Genomic DNA, 10920 nt, shown 5'->3' on the forward strand with positions numbered 1-10920 from the left:
GGTACGTTGCGCGTACGTGCATGCGCCTCCCGAATCCTAAGCTCCTCTACGCCCCGCGTACGCCAAGCTTACGCCCAGCGTACGTCTTCTGGGCGGCCCAACTACACGGCCCACTTGCTAATTTCCAACTCAATAATCTACTATCCAATTCATAGCCCAACAACAAATAATAATTATTTAAAATAAATAATACCTCAAGTGACGGATGTTACAAAACACACACCAAAACACACACAAATGTCAACTCTCTCTTGAAACGAGCTAGAGTTTCGAAATGGGACTCAAAAGGACAATAGATGTTGGGAAATGAGAGAACCTTAGGACATAAGGTTGCTTAAATAGGTTCCAAACCCTAAAATTAGGGTTTGTCCCCTGATTACGTACGCCCAGCGTACGCACCATCGTCCTAAAAATTACAAAATGCCCCTAAGGACCAAAATTACAAACTAATTACACCCCAAGGGTCCAAAATGAAAAATACATTGAATCGGGTGTTACACATAGTTAGCCAAAATGACCAACCATGTAAGGTTTTGAAACCACAAGGATTAGCGAAAATCAACGAAGAGGTTATGAAAGTAAATTATATATAGGTTGGTCGGGGGAGCTGTGCAAGAGGGAGTAACCACAGGTCCTCTCTCACTCCATGATGAAAGCTAAGAGCTTGCTCGGAGACAACCTTTACTCTATGGTTGTAATCTATCCTTCCGTATCCTTTATGGTGTAACATTTTTTTAAGTGTCATCAACATGATACTTTTTGCAAAATACATGGGCCAATTGTGAAATTTTGTTATCAATTTATCTAACTTGGGATGGAATTTTTTTTAGTTATTAGGACATCTAAAAACCTTAAAACTATTTTTAATAATAAACTAATAAATTTTGTATAAAAGATAATTTAGCTATGATTACTTGGAATTCTATATCTAAAAACTAGATATCTGAATTTTCATATAAGATATTTGGATATTAGGTTGGATATTGGGATTCACATATTTTTGAACACCTTAAGGCTACCCGGTATGGGAGGTATTTCACGCGTCTTGGGCTGAGATGGCACCCTCTCCCACGCGTGAACACCACCCCCAAGGCCGGTGGGCTGCTTGTGACGTGGCTCCGGAGACGCGACGAGACGCCCAATCAAATTTCTTCATTTTCTAACGTTCGGAATTTTGTAAGTAAACGACTATATAACCGTTTAAACATTAAAAAAAAATTTACTTTTTACAATTTAAACACAACCATCTACACCTATAAATTATCCACTATTCTACTTACAATTTACACTTCAAAAAACAATCTCTATATTTTATTACCTTCTACAAAAATACCTCATCTCTCATATTTTGTTTTTTTATTTAATATAATGTTAAAAAAATAAAAAAATAAAAAAAAATGAATTTGTGGAGTGGTAACCATTTCCAATGTTTAGTGGGTTGGTGGCGGGTTGGGTGTGAAACTGACGTGGCACACATGTGACAGCACTTTTCCGGTGGGGTGGGTGTGACCACTCCCCATAGCCTAAGTTAACTACATAAATATTAAATCGTTTCCAACTTGTATTCTATATTTAACATCAAAAATAATATTTTAAGTATATTAGTTTCCATTTAGTTATTATAGTTTTGCAGAAAAATTCAATAAACAGTTACATTTTTAACAATTTATCTAAAAATTCACTATTTTATTATTTTATTAAAAAACATTCATATTATAAAAATATTTTTTTACCGGATGAAAACAATTATCATGTTTACATGGACAAACCTCATTGATGTGACATTTATATGTACACAAACAACACAAATTGTTTTAATTGCCTTTTTATTACCAATCGATCGACCTCCTTCCTACCATAAGCTCTTTATTGGTTTCAAACACAAAATTTAGAATCAATGTCACTGGCCGGGTTTTTTTCGGACCTAAGGGCTTTACAACTCTTACTCAAGAAAAAAGAAAATAAACAATAATGACTAACGTTACAGACATGACCAACACTACTTAATTAGACCTACACAAAACTGTTACAAATATGGTGGAAAAAGGAATAGCGGTAAGCAAGAATTCAGATTATTTACGAATTGTGCAAGACCATTTTCCTACTTGATAATTCTCATTAAGCGTGGATTAACAATAAATTCAATAAAGGATAATCTATGAAGAAAAATCAAAAGTTTTAGTCACTAAACAAAGATTTCGTTTCTCGATATATATATATATATATATATATATATATATATATATATATATATATATATATATATATATATATATATATATATATTCAAAAAGTGTGAACTAGCGAACTGATCACTGCATGAGTGAAGCGAGTTGTGATAGTCAATTATGTTTTTCAACAAACTACGATCTAACGCTTGCCTCCGGTGGCTAACCAGACGAAAACTCCAAAACTAAAAATAGAACGGCTGCCGGAGCCCCATATTTACTAGCGGGTCCCAAGATATTCTATGATTAAAGGCTTTGTGGTTGTCACCAATTGAATTCAAACCGGCTGATAAGGACAAAACAATTTGACAATTTTATAGTTGGAAAACAATTTTAAGGAAAATTTGTCCTTATAGCTTGAAAGGTATGACAAGAGTTGTCCTTGAAACACATGGGATGTCCAACAACTTGGTTGTCAAACAACTTGGTTGAAGAGTCTCCAAGCATACCCAAAATAAATATGTTTATTCAACTTTCTTTCATTCCGAATATGTTTTTCTTGTGCATTCCAAGTCCAAATACTATAGAGGTATTGGAGCTCCACCCTTAAGACCCCACATTGGATGCTGCCCTCTTGTATCCTGTTTCTTTCATTGGTTCAAGATCAAAAAATCATATTATATGTAAATATACACTCCGGACCACCTAAAATGTATTAAATAACAATTTTAATCTTTATTTGACACTAGTATTTGATGACACTAAAATCACCACACTTCATTTCGCTAGTTCCTTTGGCATACACCGCTTATTCTTCAACTTATCGTCCATATCATAATTTTTTTTGTTAATATATATATATATATATATATATCCTAATGAAGAATCAATCCAGTTGAGTTTTTGTTGAGCAAAATGGTTTCCTTCACATCAGTTAGTATCTTATGTTGATGCCTAAAATGCCAAACCAGTAAACAAACCGATCAAGTCTAACTTGCCAAACTGGTTTTTTGTCAAACCTCTTACCATTTGGCTTTCATTTTTTTTTCTTAGAAAAACTGTGTTTTTCCACACCTCTACTATAATCCATAACTTCTCTACTATAGGACCATGTGAATACATGCCCCGTATGAATATAAAGGGGAACATGATATTTTTCTTTTCAAATGAGATCTCACGTTTGTTTATAAAGGGCAATCGTCTAGTATTATATTTCTTCAAAATCCTGATTTTAAGATTTTGCATTTTAATAATCTATGCACATGTGTATGTCTTAAATTCTTAATCATTTAAAACTCTTAACCATTTTCACATATTTGTTTAATTTTATTGACCTCTACCTACAAACAGACTTAAAAAACCCTGTTACATCGAAATTAAAGATAAGTAGGTAAATTTCTAATTTATGCAAAAAAACATTAAGTTGTTATTACATGTTTATCAAATTTTGATTATTACATCATTAACATATTGAATATGTATGGGTTAGATTGTTAGCCCAAGTTGAAATGTATAGAGCCCAAAAGAAGAATTGTAGCCCAGTATTTCTGAAGCTTCGAAGTTGGAAGAAATGGTGGGTATGTATGCTTACATTGTTTCGCGATTAGGTCGTTTGACCGGAGAGAACTCAACGACTACCGAGAGTTGCGATTGAACTGACCGACGATCTGTGACGATATACGGTTTCCAACAGCTGCGATTTGCACCTCCGGTTGCCTTCTGCTTCCCGATTAAGCCAAGGTAAATGGCTATCTGCATATCTATCTCACAAACACAAAATATAAATTCATACCCACAAAATTTTACTAAATAAATTCACTGACTGATGATGCCCCTTTCGATCCTTATCGCCTTTCATTTCTTCAAAATCTATCCATTCCCTTTGCTTCCACATCGTCTAATTGTCTGTTCCTCACAAATATACATACTGATACTGGTGTTCTCAGATCCTACATAGGTTATTCAATATTGCCAAGCTAAAACTTCATTTATTGTGTCAAAAGATCTGCTTGTAGAAACCATGGCAGATAGCAGCAGGGAAATTGACGACCAGGTGGATTTTGAAGATGACAACTATGAGGAAGTCGATGATGATGTTGAAGAGGAGGAAGAAGGACCTGAAGGAGGTGATGATGAAATGGGAGAAGAACACGAAGATATTAGTGGATATCATGGAAAGGACCACGATGAAGATAGAAATCAAAACCAAAACCAAAACCAAAACGCTTCTGGACATGTAGATGATGAAGAAAAAAAATCCCCTTTCTCTAGAGAAGATAATAAGAAACACACCGAGCTTCTTGCTCTTCCACCCCATGGCTCTGAGATTTTCATTGGTGGGCTTCCTAAGGATGTTGTTGAGGAAGACTTGACAGATCTTTGTGAACCCTTTGGGGATGTTGTAGAGGTAATTTATATGAGCTAAAACTTATCTTTTTTAACTGTAATGGAAGTTTGATTTACATCTCCATGATTATACAGGTAAGATTGGTGAAAAATAGGGACACCAATGAAATTAAGGGTTTTGCTTTTGTAGCATTCAGGACTAAAGATGTTGCTCAAAAAGCCATTGAAGAACTACATAACAAAGAATTTAAGGTAAATAACTCTATTCATTTTCTTTTCTGGTGGTGTTTACTGTTTAGTATATGGTTTGTCTTGATTTATATATATTATGATTATGATTATGATTATGATTATGATTATGATTATGATGATTCCTGTAACATTGCAGGGTAGAACAATAAGGTGTTCACTTTCTGAAACTAAATACAGACTATTTATTGGCAATGTCCCCAAGAGTTGGACTGATGATGATTTTAGAAAAGTAATTGAAGAGACAGGTCCAGGTTCTGAAGTCATTGAGCTCATAAAGGTAATTTTTTGCTTCATAAAACTTATATGTTATCTTTCATAAATGATAAACTTTTTTTTTTTTTTTTTGGAAATTCAGGATCCTCAAAATCCACCACGTAATCGTGGGTTTGCTTTTGTTGAGTATTACAACAATGCATGTGCTGATTACTCAAGACAGAAGCTAGCTAGTGCTAATTTTAAGCTTGATGGAAACACCCCAACAGTTACATGGGCTGACCCTAAAAGCACACCTGATCATTCTGCTGCTGCTCAGGTAAATCTCTCTCAGGCATTTCATCGAACACAAAGCAGAAAAGAAATGTGAAAGTAAACAACATTTTTTTGTTTTTTTCATAGGTGAAGGCACTTTATGTGAAGAACATTCCAGAGAACACATCAACAGAGCATCTTAAGGAGCTATTTCAACGCCATGGAGAAGTCATAAAAGTTGTAATGCCACCTGCAAAAGCAGGTGGAAAACGTGACTTTGGATTTGTTCATTTTGCAGAAAGGTCAAGTGCTTTAAAAGCTGTCAAAGATGGTGAAAAATATGAAGTCGAAGGTATATTATTACTATTTAAAAAAATATATTCTTTAATCTATTTTCGTTTAATATACCAAATCCAAACACTTTTTAACACCCTTTTGTTGTACATATACAGGTCAATTTCTGGAAGTGGTTCTTGCAAAGCCTCAAAGTGATAGAAAATCTGACAATATTAGTCCTCATTATTCCGGGCCTCATCCAAATTACATCCCTCAAAATGTTTATGGTGGCTTTTCATCAAATCCGTATGGGGGGTCTGTGGGGCCCAGATATGGCGTTACCCCTTCTTTTCAACAGGTTTTTATTTATCATCAAATTAGATATATCAATTTTTTTTTTTTTTTAATTAATGTAATTTAATTTGGAAAAATGTGTATTATTTGTAAACAGCCAATGATATATGGGAGGGGGCCAGTCCCAGGGGGTATGCAGATGGTTCCAATGGTTTTACCCGATGGTCAAATAGGATATGTTCTGTAAGTTTTGGTTTGGTTTTTCATAAGGGTATTTTGGTCATTTACTTGGTTATGGAATTTATCATTTATGTTGTGTAGGCAACAGCCTGGAGCACAGATGCCAGCTGCTAGGCCGCCGCGGAGAAACGAAAGGAGCAGCAGCAATGGCTCAGGCGGAGCACGGCGGGGAGGTGGCGGTAGTGGTGGTGGTGGTGGTGATGATCGTGGGCGGTATCGGCCGTATTAGGTGGTGGTGGTGGGATTGTGTGAACTTGTACACATGGGATTGATTTTCCATGAAGGACTGGACACCCCCACCCTACCCTACTCCAATCCTATTTATAAAACATAAAAGGAAAAAAAAAAAAATGATTAGTGTAGAAGGGTGTTGGGGAGGTGTTATTTTTTTTCCTTGTGGTGTTGATGTAGTTGATTGTAGTGGAAAATTTGGTTATGAGTTGATGATTCTCTTTCTTTCTCTCTAAACAAATAATTTATTGTTGATTATTCATAGGGAAGTTGAAGACGTAATGTTTGAAACATGATTGTAGATGCTTTGAAATAGATTTAACTCGAAACAAATGGAATTTATATTTACACTTTTTATTGTTTTTAAGTTGGGGTTAGAAGTTAGAGCAACAAAAGGGTTTATTTGAAGTACACGCCAAAAACTAGTTAAATGCTCCTCTAACAAACAAAAAAAAAGGTTTACCAAAGTTATGGGGCATAATGGTTGTAATTTATTCAAAAAATTGCTTGTAGAAACCATGTTCGAAACCATGAAGGTGCTCATATCAGGGTAGAGCAAATCATGAGAATGAAAATCAACAATGTCCTAAATCTTTAACGTGCTTGAAATTGATAATAGGTCATGTAATTTTGGTTCCACATCATCCAATAATCTGTCTATTTTGTAAAAAGCTTATCATCTATAAGTCTACAAGATATATATGCCTAAATAACAGATCTTGTGGAATCCATTTTTTTTGGACAGTTTCAGTTTTCAAAGGGTAGCATTTGGTTAGTTAGATGTCTTATTATAATTAGTATCAACTCTATTTTGTCTAGGTTAGCATACACATTGTCCTTCGAAGATTCAAGTTCCAACTACTACATATGAAGGTTAAGCATTTGCCCAAGTCAACAACAACTCATGTGGCACTAGATAATGTGGTTACAATTTCTTTGTGGCTAGATTATGTTTCTAGGTGGTGGTTTACCCAACATGGGTAATGGCAGACAATATGACATGGCTAGAAATATTTTTCCGTTTTTTTTTTGAACCGGCAAATATAAATATATAATCTATACCTAAACTAACACCTAATTCCATTTTTTTTTCAAAAAGGGATATGCTACATAGATAATTCTCTTTCTAGCATTTAAAGGGGTTGATCCATATCATCTTGACTTGGTTCTGCTTCCTCTATTTTATTAATAATACCGGGTCGGGTTCTAAGGTAGGTTATAGAAAAGAAAGAACAGAAAAAAGATAAATAAATGAATTTTTGATTGGTCTGGGAATCCAATCTTGGATTCGGTATGGATAAAAGATCTTCGTATGTTATACTATTCAATTCTTGACGACAAATTAATTTAATAGCTCAGATATTGTTATTCATGATATTGATCCGATTCAAGATCATCGATAGGTAATGCATTCATTGAATTGACAGGTGAAAGATTTATCATCTCTATGGGATTAAATCCCGAGTTATTGTGAAAAAAAAAAACGACGAGTTTGAGATTATGGAAGTAAATATTCTTGCATTTATTGCTACTGCACTATTCATTTTAGTTGCTACTGCTTTTCTACTTATCATTTACGTAAAAACAGTCAGTCAAAACAATTAATTACTTGAAATGAAACTTGACTTCTGAGTTCTTATCAATAGTTGAAAAAATCAAATCAAAAAAATTATTTTTTTGCGTTTTAAATGAAATCAACAGGCTATAATGAACGGTATTTCCATTTTTTTTTCAAAAAGGTATATGCTGCATAGATAATTCTTTTTCTAGCATTATAAATATATCCCATATCATGTATATGCATGTGTATTGAAACAACGAGTTTTGTGATGGATTTATAGTGATGATTTTGTTTGGATTAGATGAACTAGAGTCTTCAATCGTTTGTTAATCGAAGAATATTGTGTGATGGATTTATGGATTTATTTTCTACATTCTAAATCCCAAGAAATTCAAGTTTATATAACTAAAAATTTAATTCCACTGTTTTTATTGTATTTATCATTTCAGTTTTAGAATTCTAATTTTCCATATATTGTATTCAACCCCCTTCTTTCTATAAGTTATTTGTTTATTTTCGTACCTAACAAGTGGTATAAAAATAGCAGAACTACGAATTTCTACATCAAGTTTCTCAATTTTTATCGTCACTTTGTCTTCAAATGGTTCTAAATTAATGTCAGTTTGATGCAGCTAACATTTCCATGTGCAAAATCTAGCTTATCCCCAGGTTATAAACTCTTGATCCCTGTATCAGTCAATATCACAAACCATGCCATCAACAGATATACGAGACAAGAAAATAGCAAATATGGATATTCGTAAATGTCTTTCCCTCTAAAGTTTATCACAATGTTGAGGGTTGATGTTTGTAAGATAATGACTCGATTTCATTACTCAAAAGACCATTACATACGTATATATAGAGAATACCTAAACCCTAATGGGTAAAACCTAAGGGGCGTGGGCCTAAACCCTAATCACTAACAACTCCCCACAGTTTGATCGGGAGAAGACGATTAAAACGGAATAATAAACAAAAAAATACATAAAAAAACATAGATGTAGACAGTGGCAGCGACAATGGCAAAGCTCTGACCATGGCGGCTGACAGCGACTGCTCATTGGAGAAGAAGAAAGAAGAAGCGATGAATAGATGTGATACCGTTGTAGAAGAATAAGAGAGTCTGCAGCAACAACGACAATCATGAATCCAACGGATGAGGAGTCCAGAGAAAGGCGACGAGAAAGAAAAAGAGATTGAGTTACGATGGACGGAGCCAATGTCGGAGACTGTAGTGTTAAGAGAGAGAGAGAGAGAGGGAGCGGGAGAGGGAGAGAGAGAGAGAGAGAGAGAGAGAGAGAGAGAGAGAGAGAGAGAGAGAGAGAGAGAGAGAGAGAGAGAGAGAGAGAGAGAGAGAGAGAGAGAGAGAGAGAGAAGAGAGAGAGAGAGATAGAACTGCAGATTAGAGGCTGCCTGATGGAGAAGGTGTCGTCAGAGGGAGGCACCAACAACATCGTAAGAGGCGAGCCAAGGAGATGGGCCATCTAAGGAGGAGACAGAAGGCTCAGAGGCAGGGGGCTATTCGAGGAGGAGATACAAGGCTCAGAGGCAGGGGCCATATGAGGAGTAAGCCGAAGTAGACGATACAGTAGAAGAAGCCAAGGAAGGAGCTCTTGTTTGGGGCCGACAACTGTATTATTATTTAGGAGGAGAAAGATAAAAGGCAAAAGTATTGAACCTAATTAAGGTGCCTTCGACGACCGTTAGAGAAGTTCACCGGAGGTAGAGGGAAATGGTTGCGGGTTATGGTCAACAACCGGTTCCTTTGGAGGAACTACAACCTTTGTAGGCTCAATAACAATAACCTCATATTCTTATTCTCTTGAAAATATTTTGGGGTTGCTTTCTCCAAGTGTTTTCCCACTTTTCAAGGTTATGGCACTCACATTCAGATTCTTTTCGGTTTGAGAGAGAAGTTTACCCCTTTGTTCCATCTTGTTGAGAGCAGTGGCCAAGTCTCTAATTTGTGCTTGAATGTTGGAGAAGGCGTTCTTTGTCTCTTGTTGAAATTGTGTTTGGCTTTGAGCAAGAGAAGTAACAATTTCTTGAAGACTCATTTGATGGTTACCAATTGATTGACCTTGTTGTTGAGGTTGTTGGTAATTTGGAGGGGTATAAGATGTTTGTGGATATGGAGGTTTTTGGGATGGGTATTGGGAAAATTGGGGTCTCATCATAACATTTGGTGGGTTTTGCTTTGGTGGGTATGGGTTGTTTGGGTTATTCCTCCAATTTGGGTTGTATGTGTTTTGAAATCCCATGGGTCTTGGTTGACCTTGATATACTCCCATTGCATTAATATCCTCCGGTTCACTTCCAAGTGTGGGACACTTATCCGTATAATGCCCCGTCATTGCACAAATACCACACACCATTAATTGTTGACCACTTCCCACCACCATTTGACTTAGCACATTAGTCAAATCCAAGAGCTTTGATTCCAAGTGTTGGGTGTTGCTAACTTCACCAACAACTTGTGGAGAATTTCTCTTCATTTCATTTCGAGGCCCAAAGTTTCTTTGATTTTGAGAAATGGTACCCAAAAGTAATCTTATCTCTTGAGGTGTCTTGTTGAAGATGTCACCACCACTTGAAGCATCAATTATCCTCAGATATTTTTCATTCATACCCTCATATTTTTGCAGATGTAGTTGTTTGGGTATGTTGTGTTGAGGACAACTTGTACACAAGTTATTGAATCGCTTCCAAAAATCATGAAAATTCTCATTCTCCCATTGACGAATCCCCAAAATGTCACTCCTTTGACTTGATATTCGGGAAGTGGGATAGAACTTGCTATTGAAGGCTTTGAGTAACTCTTCCCATGTGTGAATAGATACCGGTGGTAAGTTGAATAACCACTCTCTAGCTTTATCTTCCAAGGTGAGAGGGAAGGTGGTTAGCTTGAAATCATCCAATATCACATGCTCGGGCAACATGCTAACACATATCATATGAAAGGACTTCAAATGCCTTTGAGGATCTTCTCTATCCAAACCATGGAACTTGGTGAGTTGATGTATGAAACTTGACTTCAATTCAATCTTTTGACGGTTTGCGGGATAAACAATACCAAGAGGT

At 35.8% G+C, this 10920-nt stretch overlaps 1 protein-coding gene across 2 annotated transcripts; it reads left to right on the top strand.

Moving 5' to 3' along the window:
* The first annotated feature begins 3738 nt into the window (after positions 1–3738).
* LIF2 (RNA-binding (RRM/RBD/RNP motifs) family protein) lies at positions 3739–6568 on the top strand. Of its 2 annotated transcripts, none has more exons than XM_079041786.1 (9): positions 3739–3908; positions 4115–4575; positions 4650–4766; positions 4903–5043; positions 5122–5298; positions 5382–5586; positions 5687–5868; positions 5962–6047; positions 6126–6568. In XM_079041786.1, exons 2-9 carry the CDS (start codon positions 4189–4191, stop codon positions 6271–6273), a joined length of 1443 nt encoding a protein of 480 aa, XP_078897912.1. In that variant the 5' UTR covers positions 3739–3908; positions 4115–4188; the 3' UTR covers positions 6274–6568. The 2 variants fall into 2 exon arrangements, with proteins under 2 accessions (XP_078897912.1, XP_078897911.1); XM_079041785.1 differs by having other exon boundaries at positions 4172–4575.
* Positions 6569–10920: the final 4352 nt, after the last annotated feature.

Source organism: Lactuca virosa, chromosome 4, assembly GCF_052849685.1.
Source record: "Lactuca virosa cultivar CGN04683 chromosome 4, Lactuca_virosa_CGN04683_v6, whole genome shotgun sequence".
Taxonomy (NCBI): Eukaryota; Viridiplantae; Streptophyta; class Magnoliopsida; order Asterales; family Asteraceae; genus Lactuca; species Lactuca virosa.

Bases quoted from the DNA above. Each gene is read 5' to 3' on its own strand.
- LIF2 (XM_079041786.1), top strand. From the start codon at position 4,189: ATGGCAGATAGCAGCAGGGAAATTGACGACCAGGTGGATTTTGAAGAT. The intron at 5,299-5,381 runs GTAAATCTCTCT...TTTTTTTCATAG, and splicing joins ATCATTCTGCTGCTGCTCAG to GTGAAGGCACTTTATGTGAA. The intron at 5,587-5,686 runs GTATATTATTAC...GTACATATACAG, and splicing joins TGAAAAATATGAAGTCGAAG to GTCAATTTCTGGAAGTGGTT.